Raw genomic sequence first — 27,061 nt, forward strand, 5'->3', positions numbered from 1 at the left:
TGTTTTACAGAAAATGGCTCATTGCAAGTCGCTAACTGGACAAGACATCACAGCATTCACGATAATGGGGTTTGGATGATTTAACCCCACATGCCATCTGGAGGAGTACCAGGACATCTTTTTTTAAACAATTCCTTGATGCCCTGTTTTGAGACGTTTTACGAAGAAAATCTCACAGAAACTTCCTCGCAGAAGTTTCCGAGGAAAAAGCTCATTACTTTAACTTATTTGCCTTGAAACAACTTATGCAGAATACAATGAATCAAAAGCAGAATAACTGAGGAACATTTCCTAAATTTACGGTGAATAGCTGGACTATCTGGTGCTGCGAGTCCTGTATCCTGAAAGGCCAGTTATTCGTCCCAGACCCGTAAGGTTCCAGCCTGTGCAGCCTTGGGCCAGCTCGCCATGCCAATGCTGCCACGAACGTCCAAAGTCTGAAAGCTGAACTCTACGTCTAAGAGTCACAGCTCGTCCAGGCGCAGCACTGGCAGCCCAAGCACGACGGTCCTGCCCCGTGTGCTGGGGGCTGCAGCGCCTGCGGCGCTCAGAGCTGCACCACAGGCATTGCCCAAACAGGTCTGCCGCATTCACGTATCCCGGGTGTCTTGCAGCTGGAGCAGCTCATGCGCCCTGGGAGCACCGGCAGCTGCCGAGGGACAATGACACCCCTGTCAGGTTTATGGCTGCTATTAGCAGTGGTGGAGCTGACAAGCATTTATATACAGTTCAGCAACCGGAGGGACAACAGGGCAGGATGGTGTCCTGGGGAGCAGAGTAGAGCCTCAAAGATCGTTTTGGGATGTTTCTGAAACCACTTTTTTTTTTTTTTTTTAAATTCCCACTCTGAGGTTACTTTTACAAGTTTGATTGGACTACAACCAAAAAAAAAAAAATCTTCTTACAAATTGAAAGCCCTGTACTTCAGCCAGCTCCACTCTGCAGTTTAATTGCTTTAAAGCAGAGGTCATGTGTTGTGTTCTCTCAGCGGTACATGGGAAGGTGAAATGAAAGACAGTAAAGAAAAAAATAAAAATAAAAATCATCCCTTAGAATGAAATGAAATAGGACTGCTTAAGGGCTATAGCAGTCTAAAGATCAACAACATGAAGACAACTCTCAACAACAATCCTTCCTTCCTCATGCCTTTTCTATAAGCACATCTTTTCAGTTGATGCTAATCTGCTTCCCCCTAAGCACACAGCCACTAGTCCCTGCTTATAATACATGCAACTTGAAAGCTTTTGCCAGTTTAAGGGGATGGTCATCTTCTCAACAAAAAACATTTCACAGGTGTTAAGACATCACTTTCCAACCTCCTGAGCAGATCCACCTCTCTGCTCACAGGCTGTAATCTTCAGGTCTCTGGCAATTTCTGATGAGATTCCTAAGGTTATGACTTAAAAGTTGCACCCCATACTTCATTTTGAAGCAGTGCATCCCTTTAGTGGGCTGCCAAATTTATTATTCCAAAAGCAGGACTGTACATCATGTATTTAAGAAAGATCCAAAATATTCTGAAGTGAGCTTTCCCATCACATGTGAGCTGGTGGTATGCATCAGCGTTGACTGCCAGCACTCAGATAAGCATTTTTAGATCAAGTACATTTTAATACCACACAGATGAGGCCCTTATACTCATCATAGCTACCTTTGACTTAACAAGTTCTACCAAGGAGCAGTCTCCCTGTATACCCCATACTGACAAATTACTTCTGAGATTCTAGGAACCAGAGTTCATATCCCTCTTCATTTTGTAGGCATTTACACATCTGCACAGGTATGAAATAAAAGATATCCTAGTAGAAAAAGGAGGAAGAAATGGGTGCTCATACTTTGTTTTCTCAAAGGACAAAAATTTAAAAGAAAAAGTCTCTGCAGCTGTGCGGTGCACAGACACTGCTCCCACAGATTCACCCCTATTCTGCCAGGCCTTTCCCTGTCCCTGATGGAGCACATTTCCATGATCCCATCAGGGCATCTCACCTCTCATCTGTGTGCACCATCTGAACGACAGGACTACAAAAGACAGCATATCTGCTTGAAGCCTGCAGAGACAGGCTACAAAGGGTGCTACTCCCATTCTTTCTGACTTTGATCTGACAATTTCTGTTTCAAAAATAGTTAAAAAAACAAACCCAAACTGCTGAAGCCAATTATAGCTTCATTTTAATTTCTCTGCACTGCAGAAAACAGTGGATCTTGGAGACATCATTTCTGCCACACAAAAAGACCTTCAGAACTGATGAACTTCTATGCCACATAAGCATAACACATACACAAGCAGTGATGCTGTAAGTCTTTTTTTTTTTTTTTCTTTTTAAAAATACAAAAGATGTCGATCTATCTAACTGAGTTAAAAACAAATGATGGCAAGAGAAGACACATCACTCAGCTCCATGTGCTTATTTTGTTATAACTCCTCTCTAATCCATGAAACTCAGGAAGACAGAAACTTTCCTACAGTCCTGAGCTGTATTTTCTTTTACTCCTCCTCACTGTGTTATGTAAACTTCATTTCAACTCTAACAAAAGCTTTTCTGACTTCATGGCAAAAAAGGAAGGCATCAAAATATTTTGAGGGAGATCAGTAGTACAAAGTAGACAGAGCAATGATGATCCCACCAGCTAGAGACTCAGCCCTGAGTACCTGCTCTGAGAAGAAGCGTTTGCATGCATCGTTTTGGATAAGCAAGTTATGGAGAATCCCCAAGAGGGTCTCTGCACAAGATAAGCTTAGATAGTAGTCTCACAAAAGCAACTCATTTCCTTTGAAACAACATTGCTTGCCTTTGAACAAGCAAATTCAGAAATACCAAAAGCACAGGGAATCATTTTGGTAAGTCCTGTAATGTGAGGATCAAAAATGTGGGAAGTCAGACCTCCCTCCCTTTGTGAATTTCAGTTCCTGCAATCAAGTACATGCATTTTAAAAATAAATTCCTAGGAGGACACTTTAATGAATAAACTAATGAAAGTATAATACTTAGCCAAAACCATTTATTCAATTTAAAGAATAAAATCCTTTGCATATTTCTCATCTGATATTTATATTTATAATTTTCATTTATTTATATTAAAATTTCATGAAAGACATGTACCAGATTCCATCTGACAGATTGCCATGTATTACTTCCAAATTCCAGTTAAATGAAAAAGCAAGAGAGATGACTAATGCTGAATTTCTTATTTGAATTTACTCAACACTGAGGCGTTTGACAAAAAAGGGGACTGGGCACAAAACAGTGCATGACCGGACAGACTGGAAACCATACAGGCTGATTTAAGCCTTCAGCATAACTCAGATCTATCTCCATGTGAAGCACAGTAATGCATCCAAACTCTACATAATCGGACACTTAGATAAATGGGACCAAAAGCTGAACCTTTTCCAGTGTCAGCTTTAATACTGTAAAAGATACAGGCTACATTCTGCAAAACAACACTCTCTTCTTCCTTTCAACTTCCTTGGTTTTTTTTTCTTTTTTTTCTTGCTCTGGAAAAAGATTACTACATTGCAACTGCCTGTAGCTGCTGACACTCACAGTACTTCATTGCTTATGATGCACCAACATGATATTTTCAGGAACAACTGCATGTAACAGAGCAGCTCTATTGCCTTAAGTGTCTCTGCAGCAGAGGATTCAGCAGAATCCAGTAAAGACATCTCTGCAGCAGACTTGTTATCTGAAGAGAACTAAATTTGACATTTAAAAAAACCAATCTGACATTCTGTTACACTGTTGCATAGCATCTCTTAGATGGAAAGTGGAGTGGAAACCACAACAACAAAGGCAGAGAAGGGTTAGCATAACTAACTTGATGAGTTTACACTTCAACTGACACATTTTAATTTAGCGGAAGATAATGTTTTTAAAAGCAGCAGAGCCAAGAGCAAGATTGAGCAAAAAGACACAAAAACCAGTAAAAGATTACCTTTGCTTTAGTTCTGTTCAGCAAGGACTTTTGCTGGCAAGCAGATACATCGTGGTTTGTTTAAACAGCTAGGTAGCATTTATACTCTCAAGATGGAGGTGTTAACCTTGCTGAAGTAGCTTTAACTCCGTGTCATTAATTTCTAGTCCAACCATTCTGGTAACTTACCTTCTTGAAACTCTTAATTCACAATGGTTAAGAAAAGACCACATATTTGTAAACTGACCATAGCAGAGAGCACTACTGAAACACAAACCTTTGAATTTAAACAGGGACAGAAAACAACTGATCTCATACAAGGCAAAATTATCAATTTGTTGTTGGATATTGAAGTTGCTGGTTTCTCCTCCCTGTACTGAATAATTAGAGCAATTACAGATCATTGCATCATTAGTTTCTATGTTTTCCTTGTCTTTGTCTCCTACTCTTCAACAGAGACAGTAAATATTAGTTTAACAGAAACTCACCAGTGGGGTGTCTTTCCCTCCGACAATGCTGAGTCCTAGGCCTGACCGACCCTTAGATATCTCTATAGTCATCTCCTGCCCTGGAACTATAGGGCATGTTGCTGGATCCACAGGCAAAGGAAGTGGAAAGACACCTAAGAACATGAAAAGATAAAGAAGTCAGTCACTCTATTCAATGAGAAAATGAAAACAATCAAAGGAATTGTATGAGAGCAACTAATTAAGCTCTTGTATTTTGGTCTTCACCTTTACCAATCTAAATTGAACTAGATGACTACTCTGAGTCACTTCTGAAGTCCCTAAATGAGAATGACATGACTTCTGGGAGTAAATGTTCAGAGTAAACGTCTGGGAGAACATCTCATTCAGTTATAACCTACACAATTCAGATCATGATGGTAAGGTGTATTCCATTCAGGACAGATAAGGCCATGTTCCAGCACCATGGAATGGACAAGATGTCCCAGACTACCCTTCCTTCTATTTTAATTAAAAAGAAGAATAACAGCTTTGTATGTAAAAGTCAAGAAGAACAAGCAAAGGGACCTTCAAGCTCTCAAAAACCATAAAATGAGAGAAAAATACAAACAATTTATAAAATAACTTAAAATAATAGGTCATTAGATGTTCAAAGAAAAAAGTCTCAGAGAAAGTTATCTGGAAAAAAATTTTAAAAAATTGATCCTGGGTTAAGGTACTAAATATACACTATACTGGTGGAAAAAGTAACTGGTTCATACTACGGCTCGTGACTTCTCCCTCCGGAGAAAGATAAGTAGGTGCTGGCACCAGGGGTATCTCTTTTAAGTTGGCTGCTACTTTTCTTGAAGTTTTGGATTGTTTGATCTGATTGAGGACCTAGAAACAAAGCAGAAGCAAAAGAGATCAGTTATCAATCACAGAAAGGCATGTTATATGGACATTATCATTAGCTGTTGATTACCATACCTGACTAAATCCTCTAAGTCAACAGAAGTGAAACAAGCAATATGCATAGATGAACTGAAAAGATTCTCTTCATAAATAAACAGAAAATCATGATGACTGGATAACTGTGCTTCCAGAAATACTCATGAAGGAAGTAGGGACAGGAATATACCTTTCTCAGTTGTGCCTCTCATACCAAATAACATAGGTTTGTTGTTGCTTTTTTTGTTTGGTTGACGTTTTTTTTTTTTTACTTTTAAGCAGCAAAGAACATCCTTGACATTAGCCTGTGTGATTATTTCCATGTACTTACAGAGAAGGAAGTAATTTTTCAAGTTTCCACCAATAAAATTACTTTAGTGTCTCCTCAGTTAACCCCTTCCCCCCATAAATCACCCAGTCTTCAACTAGATCAAGTTCCAAGAACCCCATCTTATTGGTTAACATAAACACATATACATTTTCCGGCGGTTGCTCCTCTATTTCCTGCTGATCTGCCACCACTGGTTTGTCAGGTTTACATTTCACATCCTAAAAAGTCAAAAAAGAAAGTGAGGTATATTGAAAATGTCTCATTAGCTTAAATAAATTATCCTCCAAAACTCAACATGATGATTCTAGGCAAGCACAGCGATATTTTTTTCACTCAAGTACATTTGTAGCACAACACAAGGCTGAAACCCAGAACTTGGAAGAGGAAAAGCTAGTATGAATACAGGGAATACCAGGGATTATTAAAAACATGCCCAATTTTGAGGGGATTTTTTTGGAGGAGATTATCACACATGGTCTATGTTGTTCCTGAGTAATATGAAGCTCTAAAGAAGAAGGAAGTGTGTACTCTGGGGCGGCTGGGACAGCAATACCCATGCTGTGTGGAAAGGTGCAGGTACCCGTGTGCCCAGCCTCTAGCACACAGGTAGCTGTACAGAGCCTTTGGTGCCTACAGCAGGAAGGAATCTGAAGTCATCTGTTCTCTTCTTCCCTCTCCCTTCTTTGGTAGTCCTCAGCAACACTGCGCATACTGCCAGCACTTAAATAAAGTAACTGTTTAAAATGCATCATCCAGCTTAATTAATAATATCTCAAACAATGGCACTTCAATCATGGGCTCCATTTGTATCCTAATTGTTTTCCATATCCTTGCAATACACTAAAAAGTATTTTTTCTCTCCTACTTCTACAACTGCTTCCAGACAGTGAAACAATGTCCTCCCTTTGTTAGCTCTTAGCCAAATTTCGGCCACTTTGATCACAGTATTAGTTAGTTATCTTACCCCATGTTATAAAAAACTGATAAAGCCTAGGTTTCAGAAAAGCTGAGTACCAACTTCAAAAGATAACAGAGATATTCTGCATCTCAAAAGAATTTCTAATTAAGATGACAATTCGTACTTTAAAAAAAATACACATAAATCAAATTTTAGATAACTGAACTTGAAAATACTGGCCTTGTTCCCTGGAGTTCTATTACGTCAAATTGTGACAAGCCCTCCAGGCTCCGCCACCCCCCCCGGCCTTCGCATTTTTTTCCTGCATTTTTCTCCAAGCTTACTGTAACTATTATCCAAATGGGCAACAAGAAAAAAAAAATAAAGCAGAGATGTCATCATATTATCAGAGGTGTCAAGGGAGAAATGGGAAGACTGCTTTGTCATTTTGGGACAGATTGTTTTAATGAGCAACGAAAAATTATTTCATGCGTCCTGTTTTCATTCTGATATGTGACTAAAATCTGAAACTTCATCTTGTACATCAAGTAAGCACCATGCATCACCTTTAAATCTCTCTAATCTTCTTCTTTTAACTCAGACTATGCCAAAGGAACCTAAATTAAAAGATTTCCAGCCCCTCAAGCACTGAATTGTAGACTCAGCATCTGTCATAAGCCTGAGACCCAACTGGTTTAATCTAATTCAATTCCCTCAAATGCATCCAAAAGCATTTCTGCGAAGCCACTCCTCTTTGCCAGCACTTCAAGGACATGTTTTCTGCTTGTGGTAAAGATGGATTATTGTTCCAAGTTCAAATCTTTTAAGGAAAATGAATCCATTCTCACACATCAAACATCAGTTTAATTATCCCTCCTACAGCACAGTGGATTACGTACATGCTCTTCCAGGACACTAATGATGGAAGATGCTTCAGAGCACAGACAATGACTGCTCAAGCCACTTTCACCTTTGTGAAGTTAAAAGTTTCAAGAACATCTCAAAACCCCATATATCAATTCTTTTCCAACAATGTCTTATGGAAAGCAAGATAGCTACAGTCCTCAGAAACCCACAACCTTCTAGCAGGCCACCTCAAATGTCAGCTAATAAGCATGCAGACTTTGCCTAACACTTCCACTGGCTCCAGTTCAGAAATAAAGTTGTTTTCTTTCCTGTCTCTTATCATTGAAGTCTACAATTGTGTCCACTATATAACTTTATAATTTTTAAAGTGATGAAGTGACAACAAAAAGTATCTTGGGAGAGACTGAAAAATTTGTCAGCAACCAATGAATAGCGAATTATGTGAATTTTTAATTTTTTTTTTTTTTTTTTTTTTACAGCTGTCACTTGGTGAGACATCTTGCTTATGCTTTGAGTTGTACGTACTTGTGGAAGATCTCTGCTGATAAACACATACTTTTTATTTACTCAGTGAACCTGATCTTACTTGATGACTTTCACATTCCTGATTTCTCTTGACATATGACTGAGAAATTAATTAACCATGGTGAACTGGCATTAGGCTCTAGTAGCAACCATCATGCTATGAAAAATACGGCATTGTTTTCTTTTGCCTCAACAGTCACTAAAAGACTGCAAGAGAAATCTCTTTTCCTCAGAATAATGAGCTGTCTTGTGCTGCACTGCAGTGTCAAAGTCTCAATGTCAATAGGACTACAAACCCATTTCCTTCTGATCAGAAGGGGCTGATGACATCCATCAACACTTACAAAAGTAAGATACACTTAGAAATATTTGCCATGTAGTTTTAAAATCCTGATTGAAAGGATACTCTGAAATTATGAAACTGGCTTTCACCATTACTTTTCATCCATTTATGCCTCTAAACCAAGGGCTGGCGCAACTGAAGGCATTATGGAATGAACAGTTGGATCTATACGTATTTGAATACTTCCCTAAATCCACCTCCTAGCCCTTAATTTTTCAGTATCTATTTATCTAATGGAAAAGTCTGTGAGTCACCTCTAAGTGAGTACCCACTGAGTGAAGGCAGGGCTATGCAGCAGCCAGAAGAGTGACCCAGCTGCCTCCTGGTCTCCCCTGTGACCCAGGACAGCTCACTTCCCCTCAGTGCCGCAGTGGGGATAATACTGGCCTGCTGAATAAAGCTTTTTGAATTACAGAGATAAAAAGTAAACTGCAGCAGCCAGCTGCTGTTACATGAACAATTTAAGTGGAAAGATAAGATAACTTGGTATGGACAGTGGCAAAGAAAAACTAAGTACTACACTGATGTTCACCTCACCTAGAGGCTCTCAACAAATCTATGCCTTTGTCTTCTCTTACCTTTCTGCCATTGCTCTGTTCCGGACAACTCTTAGCACCAACGCCATATCTGTTTCTATTTTTAACTTTCAGTCAAAAATACTGTAACTTCTACCCTTTGGCTCCACAGGTCTCTTCTTTCTTGCCTCAAGTTTGAAAAGAAGCTGCCAATATATTCTGGGTTCCCTGTTGTTCCAGCAGCATCTTCCCTCCACACCTATCTTTGATTTTTGCAAAATTTTTTCTTCTCTGTTACACTGGCGCTTCCTCTAATACCTTTCAAAAAGCTGCATAGCACAGTATCCTACACCAAGACTTCTTTTTTGTACATTTTATATATTTTTATCCACTTCAGTCTTTGAGTAATTTTTCATGTTACCTTGTAATCTCTCAACAGTTTCTTGCCAAATTGAGCAAGAACAGCAATAAAACTAGGTGAATTACACCTGTAAACACATACAATAAAACTCTGATTCATTTATATTCCAGCGCATCAAAAGAGTATTCTGCACAAGGCTACTAAATACAAATAACTCAACTTTTTTGTAATCCATTAGTAACACAAACCAATCCATTTAACATGAGTGGTTAGTTCTGCTGCTTGAATAGCACGTAACACTTCCTAACTCTTGGAGTTCATAGACATTAATTAAACAGTTACTAGCTATAGAACATTATGTATATTCAATTCATATTTGAGAAACCCAGGACACTCTTTGCAAAATACATTATGGTGCAGGAAGAAGACATCTAGGAATAAAAAATATCCAGAAACATCCAGTTTCCTTGTGCTGAGGACAGCACACACAAACTGTACATACACAGCCAACGCACTCTTTGAAAAAAGGACTAGGCTGTTGGACAAAAAGACTGTCTCAGCAAATGTTATGTACGTCTGTTAGTCACTCTTCAGCATGTTTAGTAGTTTTCCATTTTACACTTTTAACATAGAGTCCAAAAAAGAGACTAGAACTATACCCCGAAGGATTTTCAGATTTCTGATAATGCAGAATCCTGACATACTAAACAACAAAAAACTTCATCTGCATCAATGAGAAGTTCAGTATTTATTACAGTGCAGACTGACAGTACCACATTAAACCAGAAGTTATGGGCTTGATGTAGAAATTACTGAGAGTAACTCTATAGCTGTGTTATTCAGGAGGCAAGACTAGATTATGATAATAGACATTTTGGCCTTAGAATTTATGAAGCTATGAATATAAATAAGAAAATGATTTACAGACCACACTTTCTTCTGAAGTTTGTCACAAATGGATGGCAAGAGTGGAAACTCAATCCCCTCACTGACAAAGAACTCGAGAGGGCCAAAATACTACATATAAACTCTTATCTCAATATTTTAATGAATTATACTGACTGCTTATTTCATGTAAACAGTCTATGTATGTAAAACTAAGAGCTTGATTCTGCTCTTACATGTACTGGATTTTATTTGACAGAAGTGTGCTGTAATACTCCAACACAAAGGCGGAAAGAAAACAAATCCAGGCAATAAGCCTCCATTTTCTAAGCTCTACTCATCATTAAATATCACTTGAAGTCACTTACAGCTTTGTTGGATTCCTCATCAGTCAAACTTTTCATGACAACTTCCAAACTCGGGTCTTCTTCGCTGCTTGCAGGTTCAGTGCCACCATGATCCTGGTAGGAAGGATTGGTAAGAGTTTTTAAACAGAGTTATGAAACCCCATAATAGCTAAAGAAAAAAATCAGACAATTTTACCTTTTCTTTTGTTTTTCTAAACAAGTTGCAGCATGAAAAAGTAAAAAGATCCATAATTAAAGCATCCTAATGTCAGAAGACAAATGAGTGATACAAGTTTTGAAAGACAGACTTTGGTCTCCACTTGGCCAGCCTGAAGCACCACATGGTAATCCAATAGTAGCACTTAGGTGCAGATCTTGGTCAACTTTCAAGGCCAGACTAATCCCTATCAACTGTGAAAACTGCTGAGTTTGTACTAAGACACCTTCTCCAGACTTCTGTCGAGAGGGAGTCTCACACATGCTCAGCACATTAAAGGAAGCCCAGTTTCTTACATACAATCTGAACAGGCTGGTAGCAGCAGGACTGAGTGCTCCACCCTGGAGGAATCCCTAAAGCCAATGCTGCTCTTGGCTAGAGCACATGGCCACCAAGCTCACAAGCCGGCACTGGAACACAGTCCTTAACTTGAAGTGCAAATGTAGCCTCAGGATTCAGGTACTTCTCTACACATTACTGTGAGAATACTGTGAATGACATCCAATGACAACTACTGGAGAACCAGCAAACAAAGGTAGTAGCCCAAAAGACATAAGTATTTTCACCAAGCTGTGCTCCAGAACTTTCCCCTGCATGATGCTTTTCTCTTTCTATTAAGGATTCCCAACAAAAATGACCCCTGAAACGTACATTAGCACCATACTAAGTAGAAAAGCTTGTCCGATCAGAATTTTCTTGTATTTTCTCTAGATAACAATTAGCATGTATTTAAGCAGCATACATTGCAAGAAAAATTATTTCCCTCTGACAATTCAAGTTAAAATACATAGGAAATGGCATCTTTTCAGGGAAAACATTAAGTTAGAATTTAAAGGTTAGAGTACCACTACTTTGGTTACATGTAAAATTTAATGTCTTAATTCTTCTTCCCTTTTTTAAACCAACCAGGTCCTGAAATTGAAAAAATTTAATCTATTACTTTGATTTACACTTAAGCCTTTGATCCAGATTTGGAGCTGTTATCTCTTGCAAAGCAAAACAGACTACATGCAAGAAATCAAATTTCAAGCTCTTCAGTCCTAGAAGCAAAATTATTTCTGAATCTTCATTAGATATTTTACCTTTAAGCACAATGAAAATTACACAAATGTTTTGACCAGCACTTGAGCAGGTAAAGCACCTCTTCATTTGTACAAAAGCTCACTCTGTTCAGTTGCAACAAAATATCTCATTCTGTGGCTTTCTGATGAACAAAACTTTTAAAAAAAGATATATTACAATAACTAGTATTTAATATACTTTGCTTCTGGTGGCTTGCCCACAGTATTACACAACAGCATAAGTCCCTTACCCTGTCCTGCAACTCCATGCAATGAAGCAAGACCCTATTTTAAGGCATTTACTGTATCACTTTCCATATTAAAATACCTTAATGAAAATAAAGGGATAAGATGAAGAAAATTAACACAATAGTACATGGCATCCCGACATTCTGTTATACTAGCCAGGCTGTATAATGTGAGCTGACAAGTTTCTTGTACAGCGTATGTAACACACAATGTTAAATATCTATTTGGTATTTCAAAGATATTTGAAGATATAATTTCAATATGTAATGCACAATGTCAGTTTTGTTTTGCTTCATTTAAAGACAGGAACAGCTGACACAGAAAAGCAATCTAAATTTCTATACAGCAACAGTATCTTCTGGTTACATTTATTTTACGTAATAAAAGATACTAGCTAGAAGTAAAAAGGTGCATCTACTTCTAAAACAGACACAACATAAATAGTAAGAGCTTGCCATTAATGTATGAAACTTAACCCACAAGCATCTACACCTCTAAATGCAAACGTTGCAGTGGCTGAGTACTTTGCCTTCCACATGCTGACAGGGTCTAATTACAGTCATTTGACCACAGAACAAAGCTTTGTCGTTCATCCTGAAGACACAAATAATAAACAAAGCTGCAAACAAATGCAGGTATTAAAGAGTCAACAAAAATAAAATGACCTTGGGCTCTGTAAATTGTAGAGTAATCTGCAATCTACCAGCTGCACCTGGGACATGCTATTTTTATGGAGGAGAGAACGAAATGCCAAAGCACTGTCCAAAAGATTATTCGGATCCAAAGAAAAACTAGGCACTTCTTGCATTGTACAGTACTATGCCTGTATGGAAGCAGCCATCAGTGGCAATATAATCTGGAAAGCAATAGCAAGTGTGCGAACAGGAGATTCATCCAGCATCACCTAGCGTAGACCAGTACTGTGGGATCACAGTAATGCTTACTGAAATACCAGGAGTTCAATGCACATGAATTTATCAATTCAAGGCAAGACTCATCCCCAATTTAATTATAAAACATCTTTTGCTTTATTAGCTCAAATAGAAATAGAATTAAAAAGCAACAGCAAGCCTAACTATGTACTTTATCTAGAAAATTTAGTTACATCATATCGAGATGTCAAAATGATAACAATGTGGTGACACTGCAGGGATTCATGGTGCACAAGAGAGCAATTAGTCTACACTGAGGTTGAGACAGCAACTATAATGAAGAAAAACATTGGTAACATTACCACACTGAGGAAGTTTTTGCATTGGAAGATGGCATGCTACCACACTGTGCACTAGAACTCACTGCTTAAACAGCCATCATCCAAAGCTGGGGCACAGGAGTCATCCAAAGCTGGGGCACAGGAGAAACTGGTGGACCAGGGCCCTCAGGCTGGGATTGTCTCAAGGGCCTCTTGCAATGCAAACTATGTACACAGTGACCTCTGTACCGTAGCTAGCTGCTAGACATCCCTACTTCATTTTCAGAGATGCTGATGGAAGGGTATTCTGGGGGAAAAGGAACTTAGAAGTTTGGAGGATTTCCATGTTCCAGGCAAAAGAGCCTCACCACAGCTACTCTAACCAGCTGAAAAAGAAGCAGGATAGGAGATGGCAAGGTTTTCATTTGGAGACTTTTCTTCCTCCTGTACAGCAATAACCTGTTTAATACCTGTTGTTAATGCCATTGCCACTCTTTCAGTAACAATGAGATCAATAAAAAAAGACACAGGGGAAAATATGCCTATTAGGTCAACTTCCTATCCAATGCATTTTATGATTCAGGGTTTAATTAGACAAGGTACAGGGTGCTCGAATTTATAATGAATAGCTAATAATGATTAATCTATCTAATTTAGCAATCCCTAATTAAAAAAAAACCACCCACGACAACTTTACCTCAATAGAAGAGTGGGAGCTGGAAGGCAGTGGGAAAGGAGTAACAGCCATCTGATTGACTGCATCTTCACTTCTGTAAAACAAAACAAACAACACATTACACACTAAACCATAATGGTCAAACTTCTTTTGTGCTGGTTTTGCCCATTAAGAAAATACTCTTGCTAGCATAAAATGTAACTGTTTCTTACTAGAAGTTAAGAGCTTAGAAAAGCACTTCACTTTTGCTTTTGTTCTTTGCTAGCGAACAGATTACATCCCTTCTTGGGACCACTGTAGTTTCATCTGGGACACACTGACATCACATTCTTTGGAAATCTAATTTTGTGTGGATTATCAGAGGACATAGTTGGAATTTATGGTCCATACACATCAACAGACAGGCTAATACTTCGTTAGCCTCTTCTAATAGCATCTATATTTGTAAACTGCTTGTTTATAGTCTAATATTCACATTACTGAAATACAATACCTGTTTTACTAAAATAGATTGCTTTTTCTTTTTTGTTCATATATGCTGTGGTCTTTTAGAAAAGATTCAGCGTAAAAGCCTGGAAGAATTTTTATTAAATGCCAGAGGAAGAAAACAGATAAATATTGATTCCCCCTACAAATAAATTGCATTATTTTTCAAAGATGTTTCTTATGTATGGCATCTTTTTCTTTTTACTCTTTAAAATGCATTCCTAAGTTACACATCTGATTACTTTGTAACTTTTAAAAGCCTTTTTTTCCCCCCCCCAATTAAATAGTATTCTGCCATGCTAATGTTTTTCCTCTACTGCCATTTAAAATTATTTGGCTTGTGGAATTAACTCTGTATTGTTTTGGCCTCTGTAAAACTGAACCAAGTAAAATATGACTTCAGTGACATTGTTTAAGGCAAATCTGAGGCATACGAAAGAAAAAAGAATCCAGATTTTGCTTCCTTTTTATTTTGGGGGTGAATAACTCTCACAGAACACAGAAGCCAGGCACATGATGCAAACTCCATTTTGTTAAAGATTCAGTACTATCACACAGCCTCTGCTCGCCAAAATGACAGAGGAAGGATCAGTAATATTGCTGCTTTGCAGATACAGATCTTGAGATGAAAGGACATGACTTCTCATACAGTGGGTCTTCTGGAATTGATTTCTGGTCCTGTCTACTACTTTCCAGGTTACTGTAACACAAGCAGAATTTTATCCTCTTTAATTTCTGGAATAAAATATTAGACCAGTATGTGTTTAAAAACATTTTACAGAAGTGCCTGACAGAAAAACTCTCATTTTATCCCTCAAGAGTTAAACACATGAAGCTAGCATGTTCTGATCACTGAAAGACAGCACTGTAAATCAATAGCTCTCAGCAAAGCAGCATATGGGAAACTCAGTCACAAGCATTTGAAATGATAAATCCTGCAGGCAAAGGTTGGTGAATTCATTTACTTATCTTCAACCAAACAGCCATACAATTCAAAGGAATTGGTTCTGTGCTGCTCATTTTTGTACTCGCTCCCTGCCCCTCCTCTTGGCCCTGCTCAAAGCCTTGCAAGAGTCACAAACCATGCTAAGATCAGAACCAGAGTGGCCTGTGATGCAGAAACACCCATGCACAGGGCCAACACAGAAATCTGAGGAAGGCACAGAACCAAGCTCATGAACTTCATAAGCATTTCACAATTCCCAAGTGCATTTTACCCCATAAGGCATATTAGGCAAGGACATTTTTCCTCCTCTTACCTTCATGAGACATTGATCTAATTATATTGCTTTTCTAACCTATAAGAATAAATAAGCAAATGTAAGGTGTCTAAGACACCTAGCAATTTTTACTTGACTGTAGAGGTTTTTCTGACAATAGTTTATATGAAGCTCAAGCAGCATGAAAACTAACACTTCTGTAGCTTACAATGCATGCTGCATAACTTGCAATTAGAAGCAAGGTTGAAAATAACAAGGTACCTATAAACCTTTGTAAGAAATATTCTAAAAATTGCTAGACAGAAAATTCATTATCTGTATGACAAAGTGGGGTGTAATTATTTATACAAACTAGTTTCCACTTCATATATACACACACAAAATGTTTTTTTTTCCAATCACTGGGAAAATATTTTTATGCAGTTTTAAATGGATGGCCATTTTTATTCCAAGCAATAAAAAAACATATACAGTAATTACCTGGGAAAAAAAATATGCAAAAAATAAAAAATCCCAAGGTTATGAAGTGTCACAACTTGTAATCTCCCCCTGCTAGGACTCGTACATATTTAAATACTTTAATGCTGCTTCAAAGGAGAATGCTTCAAAGTAGAATCAAAGTGGGAACATATTTTAAAGTGACAGATCTAATAATAAATTGCTCTTTCTGCTCTCCACTTCCACAAGTGTCCTCAACTAAAACATGAATTTATTTACAACTAAAAGGAGCAATCCTTTTCTTTTGATGCAGGGGCAGACAGCTTAGAAGTCTGAACATCATATTCAAATTACAGTGACTGCAAATGAGCATTCAATGTATTTGCCAATAGTTGCTACATAACCACCTCCGAGAAAGCTGTTCTCAGTTACCAGTGCTCAATATTGCTTGAGGATAAGACGTCTAAATCCTTCACAGTCAAGACACAGCTTCATACTCTCAGGGTCAAAGCAACATAAAATGCAATTTATGCAGCAGGGAGGCTCAGATGCTGCTGTCCCGTCCTGTCCCATCCCCACCCCCCCCCCCCCCCCCCATCTGCAAAAATGAGAAACATCCACCACTCTTGTTCCAGCTCTTACACCGGTTTGTCTAAGACACTGGGACAGCAGCCCACCTCCTTGCTGAGCTCATGCACTAGAGAGCTGGTTATATTTCATCAGTTACACATAACCTGAATCAGGAAGGAATTCATCACTCCTCCCACAAATAATTTCATTGCTTCTAACCCCTCAGGATGAGTTTCTGAGTGAAAATGGGAATTGGATCTGCTTGGAGGTTAGAATGCCTATTGCTTATACAAACATCACTAACTATAGCTCGATACTGAAGAAACAAGCTCTCCTCACTTCAAATGTCACAGGAAGCAAGATCAAAGCGACATATAAGTGGTAAAGACTTTAAACTTTAGAAAAGCTCATTTTCAGATTTACTTGACTAGATTGCCATACTTTGCTAAATTTTATTTCCTTTCTAGTCTAAATAGGACCCCTGAACATTCCCCATCCTTTCTCACTGACCAAAGAGAAGAACTTCTCATGTTTTGCTCCATCTAACTGCACCTCCAGTGAAGGAGATGTGCAGCTTAAGCAAAGACAAATACAGTTATTGTTGACTAATAACTAACTACCATAAACACTTGGCAAAAAAGAAGCCTAAAGAGAGCAATATACAAATATAAATCTGAAGGGATTACTCATTCCACACTGCAGAAAGTAAGCCTGAAGGGAAGTTAAAGCTTTGTGCTGTAAGGCTTCAGCTAGGCTGCCCTGCAGTGCTGCGCTGCACTTAACAGAAAGTTGTCTCTGGCACTCTGGAGGAATGTCACACACAGCTGGAATGGTCTATGAAGCATTCAGAAAGTTATCTTTCTAGAGACAATAACCAGAAGTCACAGCCTCAGCTAAATTTTTTTTCCATTTGCTCATCAACCTCAGAATTTTAATTCTTGAATTCAGGTTCCCTGCCTTACTTTGAGGACAATTTCTGGTTTCCATTTTATTTACTCATACGTGTCTCATGTCTGTGATGGTATAAGCTCACTGTCATCTAATGCTAAGCAAATCCTTGTTGAGCATGCTGAATGAGATTCATTACCTGTCTAAAGCAGAGCATCTTGTCTAAGATAGTGTCCAAACTTCTATGATCACTGCAAAATCAAGACAAATCCCAAAGCAGATCCACTCAGAAGGGCAATTCATCCAGCGCCTAAATGTCCTAATTTAGGACAGGGTGAAATTAGTTGCTCTTCAGAGGTTCCTGACAACTGTTCACTAATCACAGAAGTCTAGATGACCTCTAGATGTCTAAACGAAGGGAGAAGAACCTCCAGCCAAACTACCTGCAACTACACAGTTGATCAACACTAAAAGATCATTTGACAACAGCTTTGTAAGAGGTTGTGGATGCTTTTTGGGAATACAAAGTACATCAAGAATCAGGAGAAAAAAACCCAGTGGCTTGTATGCAGTTGCATGACATCTTAGTTGGAACAGATCTGCAGACCAAGTGAATGAACAATGTTTGCCCAGTAACCCTTAGGACTCCCTCTGGTTGTGATATGAGGGCATAAAGTCCTGGAGATTATTGAAAATTTATATTGTCCACATCCTGCTTGTTAAAAAAAAAGAAAAATCAGGTCAGGATCTCTTATTTTCTCATCTTTGTTTTCCCTCTAGAAGGTCCTTTGGAAAAGGGGACTGCAGCAAAGTTGCATGCTGAAAAGGCATGCTGGATTTTTCCATCAGCTGGGTCAAGGCAAGACCTTTGTATTGTGCATCTCATTGAAAAATCTCTCTTACTAACAGCAAGAACAGTCTTGTTCTCCTTTTCCCCTCCATCCACTCCTAACTATGTGAGAGCCAAATCCATACAGATATTTTAAATGAACAACTAATGTTCACATAAACTGCAGCTTAGGTCATCAAAGGTTTGAAAGAGCCCAAATTACTTAACTTCCTCAACCATGCACTTGTTCCCACATGTGTGTGACAGCAAGGAGGAAACAGCTCTGAAGAAAACAGGAAAAGTTCAAACTTGCATACACAGTGTCTGGCAAGAGCTTATTTTTAAAGCTTTCCCACATGAAAGAACCTAAACAATCAAAGCAAGTAAAAACAGAGTTTATACTATTAAAATATGGCCAATTATGTAAGTTAGAATAAACAAAGCAAAAATAATTTCTAAAACATGACAGCATTTGAGACTTTGCCATGTAACATACAACGTTACTTATAGAGGCTCTAAAAGAAGAGCAAAGACTCAGTAACAAATTCACAGCAATGGAGAGCATTACACAGCACCAAGAACCGTCCGACCCAGCCACTGCCCTCACTTTCCCAGTCCTCACAGAGTGTAAGGATCTCTCTCCTTTGCATGTCACCATAAATAGCAAGAGATTAGTCTTTACAATTATACCTAGAAATGGAAGGAGGGGATAGGTGACAGAGATTTGTGGGCTGCACTGAGAAGCTGCCATCCCATCACCAGAAAGCAATGATTACAGAATGACTGCCACGTGGGAGGATGACTCCGGACAGCTAACAGATGGTATTTAAATAAGCAAAATCCTACAGTACTTTACTCTTAAAGCATTTCTCATGTTTCATCACAGCACAAGAAAATTTTCTTTTAAGGAATAAAGGTATACCAAAGAATGAATCACAGAACCGAACACAAAGGGATGATGGCAATCAGTGGCATTCACTTTGATTCAAGCATTCAAACTATATTTGATCTGCTTATTATACCGACACTGAAGCACCAAAACAGATTAAAGGCAGTTAATTGAGCATGGAAAAAACACTGAATTTGCTGAATCATAAAATTCTGACTGTAAAAGACCATTCTCATATAAGCTGGATTTCCTACTACAGATGTAAAATCTAATTACATCGTTTTATTATGCATCTTAAAAAGATGGACCTACAATGCATGAACAAAAGCCACAATGGATACAAACCCCATTCTGTTTTGGGAACTAGGGCACAGAGACTCCTACAAGAAGCAAGTCCCTTTCTCAAATTACTACCTGGCTAATTCCTGTTGAAAACTCAGATCAAGAATTTCAAAAGGCAGTTAAGACCTTTACACGCCCTACTGCCACTGACTTCCACTAGTGCTTCCATAGCAAGACTCCTTTATATGGCTTGGAAAGCTGCAGTCAAATTATTATTTATTTCTGATATGCAGAAATCAAAAAGACAACCCATATTTGCCACAGTAGCATGGAAGTTAATGCAGCAGCTGTAAGACTTTGAGGTCAGATAAAACATGATTGGACACTAATCAAAGGAAGCACTCAAGACTGAGCCATTTCATCTCAGGAAAATCTTGCCGTGCTCAGGCAATTGGTTTGTTTGTTTGATAAACTGGGTGAGCAGGTTAAATGCCTTCAAATTTGTTACTCTAGAAAGCTACAAAGCACAAGATGCACTGAACCTAAAACAAAAAAAACCCAACCAAAAAACCCTCAAAAAGCGATACTGTAACTGCTATAACTGCAAATCTTTAGATGCTATTACAAGCTCGTGTAATTAATGAGACCACTGGGAAACAGTGGTGTGTGACGACCTATATTTTGGAATGTAGCCAAAATCAACTGTTTTAAATAATCTTCGTCAACTGAATTGAGGAAAAGATGCTCATAAACCAGAGCGAGAAGCCTTCAAATATAAGTGGATGCCTACGATTCTCACAACACTTACTGCACTATGTCTCATCAGCAAAATTTTCAGGAAAGGGTGGGAATGCAATTGTAACACTACCTGGGTATATAAAATGTGTGAACAGATTTTTATAGCATAGACGGTAAGCTAGGATTTTAGTAAAAACTCAATAAGGTTGAGGACACCTTCTATTCTTTATTTTTTCCTAGAAAAAATAAATTTGGGCGCAACATAATCCAAGTTATTTAATGATGGTTATTACAGTACCTCTCACAGAAAGGCTTTTCTGTGCCCAGGAATTTCTGGGCTTCTTTCGTAACTGATTAAAGAGTTTATGGAAACATCCCCCTGCCCTGTACTTGAACCAAAACACCAGAAATAGGAAAACCTTGATGCTGTTTCCTGCTTCAAAGTGAAAAGCAGCATGCTTATCACTGAGTATCCTTCATCTGAAGAAAATAAAGCCTCAGGATATCAAAGAGGGCACTTTTTAGTAGGAGCCCAAGAGTCCCACCAGTTTTGCTTTTATGTCCTAGGTCAGCTCAGTTAGGCATGCAGAAACTTTTTAGACTGTGGAATGACGTGTTTCTGGAAAACTATAACCTACTGAGGCCTTTCACTGGTGAAATTAGAATAGTAATATCTTCATGCACATGAAGACCGAATCCATTTCTCTCGTAACTCCTGCAGTACATGTTATTTTGCTACAGTGAGCTGTGGTCCCGTCTTACTGTGTGCTCCAGGATGTGTTTTGGCTACGTTATGCTATGCATCCTCTACCTTTAAAAGAAGTTGCATGGGTAACAGCGCTCAGGAGGAGGAAAGTACTATTTCTATTGCAGTTGGCTCCGCCTCATTTTCAAAGCATGACAAATGTAATGGTATCCTGCTCTTTCCAGATCATTAGAGTCCACAGGAACATATCTGAAATCAGCCAAGCAGCAAACCTACGAGGAGAGCTAAGTCTGCTACACTCAGCGCATTGTTCTCAGCTGGAAAAGCTATTGCACATGTACAAGAGATGGATGGAGATTCAAGATGCCTGTTGCTCCTCTTATTTACTACTTATTTACTGCTGGCACCACCATGCATTAAGTAGTGGCATTTCAATACCCCCATTTTATGTTACAGTTTTAAAATAAGTTGATAAAGCAAGAAAAAAATTTTCTACCAAACTGCACCAGGACAAGACTTCTGGGACCAGCACAGTCTTTTGGTTTGTGTTTTCAGTCCACTGCATCCCCTGGTTTTGTGGTCTAAGGTGTAGGAATCAGAAGCACCAAGATAGAATGGGCTCATGGAATACAGTCTGCATGAGAAAATAATATTATTCTTCTTTCTCCTTAAAATTTGTCTTTAAGAGAAACAGTCTAGTTTGGCTTTGCTAACATTTTGAAACACTCCTCTTACTATGAGAAGTTGACCATGCATCAAAAAAAAGGCAGCATCAGTTTTGTCCCCACATTGGAGCCAGTGCTTCAGTTACTAATGACATTCTCTCAGTGGGAAAATTTCTTTTCACTGCTGTTCGAATGGCTGCTTGGTTCAAGCAAACAAACCCATCAGTTGTCAGTGTACTCTAATGCAAGGCTGAGAGCAGTGACAAGATGCATGCTCTTGGGAAATGTGAACATGCAAGTTTACAACCTCAGCAGCAGTATATAAAAATAGAAACTTCTTTAAAAAAACAACCTCTAGAGAAAAAAAAAAGATTTATCCAATGGTATTTCCAATATCTACTGATTATGATAATTAAGACAACTTTTTGCCTTGAAACCCACTCCTACACAATCTGAAAAGGTAAAGTATGGCTAAGAAGATACATGGCCCTTATGTCTTAGACATGATACAAAATAGGCACCAAGGATTTCCAGCCCATGGGCAACTAGAGCTAACCCACACCCTTCATTACCGCTCTGCAGAGCTAAGTGCTCTGCAGCCAGCTGCGATGCTCAGTGCAGCAGGGCAGGACGCAAGAAACCCACGCTTTCTGTGCTGCCTGACAGCACTAAACTCAGCCCTGGGTTTTGGTTTCCTAAGTTGTGGTTCTGCCTCTGGAGCCAACCAGACACATTTTCCACATGCAATTAAGTAATGGTGAGTGAGTTGTTGTACATGACGTTTAATTTTCAATAGCTGGGGAAAGTAACACAGAAGCTGCAGGCAAGATCATTAATCTCCTCCAGATCCTCTGTGCTGCCAAGTACAGCAACTCATTCTTCACTGCACTAATGCTGCTCTTCCATCATTTCTGTGTATGCTGTACCAGACAGAACTGTGCGAGTAAATGTACGCATTTATATGCATTCACACACAGATTATTACATTGTTCACAGGTAAGCTGTCTATGAGCGAAGAATATAAAACAATATCAAGTATGATGTGTATGTTGGTAGGAACACTACATTACAAAATGGCATGGGAATAGTGCCCAACCGAAGTCACAGCTGGAATAGATGCATCGGTGAAATTCCAATATATTAAAGCAATACAAGTTCTGAGAAAGAGGCAGCTTCTTTCCAGACCTCCCACCCAGGGTCAGAAGAGTAACGCTTCCTGAACTACAGAGTGAATGCATGAAGGTGTCCTTAATTCACACACATAGAGGAAAAATACCTACATGTAATTCTGCTTCAATTCTTCTTATGCAGATGAAAGGTTATTTTAGCATATTCCATCCTACAGAAGCCATCCCAGTGCTCCTTGTCAAAGGCAGGTTCTGCTTCTGTACAACTAAGCCCTAGCTCACTTTTAAAATCTTTTGATGTTCATACAAAGCTATCTTTCACACAGCCACCCAGCTCCATGCCCTACACTTGCCTGCTCCTCTCACAGCACCTTCCTCTCCAGCCCCAAGTCTATGCACCATTTTCACTCCCTCCTGGCAGTCTGGGTGAAGCAATCTGCCCACCCCCATCTTTGTGCTTGCAGAACCAACCTAAAGCACTTTACTAAGTTTGGGAGAAGCTCTTATCAAGGTGTTTTCAAGCTCAACAGGGACAGCTCAAGTCTTCAGCAGACACCCCTAAAACAGACACTCAATTACATTAGGTCTTCTGGGTTTTGGTGTTTTGTTTTTTTTTTTTTACAATATTAAGAACTCTTCAACTGTTCCGAAAAGAATAGTCAAGGAAAAGGTTTATTTACTTCAAGGAGAATTGAGCAAGTTCAGCATTTTTGAAACAGGCTAAATATGTAATGTAATAGGCTAAAGTGCAAACAAATGTTTTGATGAGAACTGTTCTTACCGTATGAAAACTAGCTTGACCTTTGATGGGGCAGTCTTAATGATTGCAGAAGCATTCTGGTGACTTCTTCCATACAGTACCTGATTGTTTATCTGTTAAAAGAAAATGAAGGTTTTCATGTAAGTGGAGAAGTACACATTGTTTTAATTTATGCCACCAAGACTTCCAAATTTACTGTGGTATAAAGAGATAAGACTCAAAGAAAACGTGGTCTGCAAAATATATCATATAACTTTCAAGGTTCATATAGGCAGGAATACTAACATTGCACTGATAGATACCTATCTGTACAGTGCTGTAGAGAAAGAAATAGCAGTACTGAGGCACTAAGAGCCTCTTTCAGGCCTTGAACTGCCCAAGGCTGCTGCCCCTTCCCTCAGCTAACTACCAGAAGAGGATGGGGTTGTAGCCTGCAACTCAGCAGCAACAATTTAAGCATTTCTCATCAGCTTGCTTAAAATTTCTTTAGAAAGTATAAATCCTAATTTGATTTTAAAAACATCCTCCTTCTCATACTGATTCCATGATAGACCACAGAATCACAGACTTAGAATGGATTTTAAAATACTGCATTTTCAACAACTTTGACTCCCATTTATCAATGAAAAAATATTGTATTAATAGCAAAACATTCCCAAGTTTTAGTCTAGATGATTATAAAATAGGAACAAATGCAGAGCTAATTTAGCCTTATTAGTAAGTCACAAATTAGGGAAATCTTTTACTCTTTTTCACAGATCCATAGACTAGTTTTTAAGTATTGTTCCCAGATTTTTGGAAAACAAGTTGATCTGAGAAGAATCATATAGGTAAGACAACAGCACAGATTTTGAGACAGACCCTCCTATACCTTACCTATAGGCAACTGGCAGTTTAGGAAAACTTGCTGTTAAGACTGTGCTGACTCCTCAGTTCTGCTGAAGGAAACAGAACTGATAGCCATGGAGACAAAGGACAATTTAAGGGCATACCACATCACTTCTGCTGTGATGGATCAAACACCTAAGCACAGCAGACACCAAATACTACAAAAAAATCAAATGCTGCAGTTTTCAGAGGGAAATAGCTTTGCTTTAACACAGTATGTGCTTCAGGACTTGTCTTTCTGTAGGAACTAGAAGTCTTCCCAGTTTGAGGAAAACACGATGACTACTGTCTCCCAGTGCCATGCTCAGCAAGTGGGACTTCAACAAGGACAACAGCATCTCTGAAATGAATATAGCCAACCAAAACCATACTCAGTATCATATCACAAAAATAACCTGCAGTGTAAAAAAGGAGTATTTAAAGCATTTCATTCATTTCACATGCAGGGCTTGCATTTAACACTGTGCTCCACCTCAGGCTGCCTGCAATACCTAGTTTCTTGGGCTTTGGCTCCTCTTGATTAATGCCTCCCCTCTCAGAGGTATCCTAAGAGGATGCTCGCCTTTCAGCTCAGGCATTGCACAAACTGCAATCATGAAGATCACATGTAGAACATAAGGCAGATATGAATACCACAATAAAGTTAAAGAAAGTAAAAGCTGAGCTGAGTATGAGGGGAAAGAAGCCACTATGTCAAGAAGATTAACAAAACCCTTGAGCAGTTTCTTAGTTGTATCCTGATGATTTTTAGATTTAAAACTCAGCTGAAGTGAACACTCAGCAAGGTGGTGAAGGAAAGCATCCTCCCCTGACAGCAGGGAGTTGGACTACCAGAGCTGTCTTCCTTCAACTTTGACAATTTAGACTGGAATAAGCATCAAGAAAACAATGCGCTGCGGAAGAACAATTATCTACTTACACCTGAATACCTGTAAACATAAAACCTGAAAGTAATTCAAAGCTACATTTAACTTTGTATTTTGTGCAAAAAAGAAGGCAAAACTTTAAAGAGGAAGTAAAAAAAATTGAAATTAACAGTATTTGGAGTCATGATATTAGTTCAGGTTCACGGTTCATCTTGTTCCATGTCTTGTCATCTAAGCAAGCACCAGAGGCTTCGAAGCATGCAGAATAAGCTGCTATTTAACTTTGTCAAAATTCTCACTCTAGACATCTTGATTATATTAATCCACCTCTCTGGAGCTGGAGTGTTCATACACCCTTCCAAAGTGAGCAGCCAGTTTAATTTCAATACTGCGATTTTTCCCTCCCACTCTTAATTTACAACATACTATTTACATTCACATTTGATATACCAATGCTGTTTAAAACAATAATGATAACGGAGCTCAGGAACAACTGACTCATGATTATAGAAGGACTTTTTGTTACTGAAAATGTTTGTATTGGATTATGGTTTTGTGTTGTTAGAAGATTTTTTCATTCAAGCAAGAAATAACTGTCCAAGTCTTATAGCCTTGTGTCACACAGGCTATTTGGTCATATTGGCAACTTCACAATATTCCCATCTTATTATCAATGTGTCAAAACAACATACAAGTTCATCAGTTAAATAAGGACAATGCAAGGACAAGACTAAAACCCTAACGCCTGATTATTCATTAAGATTGAATCGCAAACTATTTACCTACCAAGCTACTCACTGTACAAAGAAAGAACCAAAATAAAGGTCTACGAGAGTCAGAGCTGGCAGGGAATGATCAGCACTGAAGATACAGCACCATGCCAACATTCCTAAGGGTTTAATATGGTGCTGTCTGCAACTGCCATGGTTGCAAAGACAGGGAGAGAAGCAACATCCTAGGACACGCTTTGTTAATCAAAGACAAATTTAAAAATCTAGTAGTAAAAATGAATGCTCAGTTCCATTCTCGCATCAAGCTGAACTTGAAACTTTCAGTGAGTTTGTTGACTTAATTTCTCTAAGTTGAAAAATAAATTATTCACTGGGAATACTGTATGCTTTACAAATTGTTTGGATTTAGTTAAATTGCCATCAATTTTTCTAAACAGCAGACTTCTTAGATTAAAATTTATAGTCTTTACTCTGGCTAAATTAATCCTATTCACTAGATGTATCAAATAGTCCAAAATTTAATTAGCTGTGAGCTTGGTCTGTAAGTTATAATTATTTAATTACATCAAAATGAAAGGATAATCGAAGTAATATATCTCCACAAGGTTTTGGACTGTCCCACAGTTATTACAAGGCAGTATTAATTTTTCTTTCTTTCTTTTTTTTTAAGTCACTTTCTTTTGCAAAATAAATTGATGTTCTGTTAGCTTCAGATACCACAGTGATGAGCAAAGCACAAAAGCCTACTTAAAAATAACAAAAAAGAGAATTTCTAGGATTTCATAAGCAACTCCATTTTAAACCTTTCAAATTAAATAAAGTAATATGTCAGATTAATCGAATAGTACTCTGGGAGTCAAAACCTATAAATCTGTGCTTTACTGTTCTCATTAGAGATTGGAAAAGAAAAACAAAGCTTCGACTAAGCAGAAGAAATAAACTGATCTAAATCAACCTCAACTCTTCTTTAAATGTCTCTTTACATAACTTCTTGGAAAGGCAGCAGAGAACAGAGAAAGCTAAAAACATGCTACAGGTACGAGGTCAGGTCAGCACACTTCAATCTTCAATATAACCCTAAATTGCTTTATGGCAGATTTAATTACATATCCCAAACGTACTATTGCCTTCACCTACGAAAGTTTTGTTTTACAGTTTCATACGCTAAAGTAGCAGAAAGCACAAACTCTCTGAAATCC

General features: G+C 38.4%; 1 protein-coding gene across 4 annotated transcripts in view; it reads right to left on the reverse strand.

Moving 5' to 3' along the window:
- PATJ (PATJ crumbs cell polarity complex component) overlaps positions 1–27,061 on the reverse strand; it is a 157,147-nt gene that overhangs the window by 30,319 nt on the left and 99,767 nt on the right. For all 4 annotated transcript variants that reach the window (XM_037404759.1, XM_037404756.1, XM_037404757.1 and 1 more), the window contains exons 29-34: positions 23,399–23,490; positions 13,801–13,873; positions 10,406–10,498; positions 5,790–5,861; positions 5,144–5,261; positions 4,404–4,537 (exon numbers count right to left, since the gene is read on the reverse strand). In XM_037404759.1, the coding sequence (XP_037260656.1) occupies positions 4,404–4,537; positions 5,144–5,261; positions 5,790–5,861; positions 10,406–10,498; positions 13,801–13,873; positions 23,399–23,490 (582 nt within the window). The remainder of the gene's footprint in view (positions 1–4,403; positions 4,538–5,143; positions 5,262–5,789; positions 5,862–10,405; positions 10,499–13,800; positions 13,874–23,398; positions 23,491–27,061) is intronic.

Source organism: Falco rusticolus, chromosome 11 (genome assembly GCF_015220075.1).
Source record: "Falco rusticolus isolate bFalRus1 chromosome 11, bFalRus1.pri, whole genome shotgun sequence".
NCBI lineage: Eukaryota > Metazoa > Chordata > Aves > Falconiformes > Falconidae > Falco > Falco rusticolus.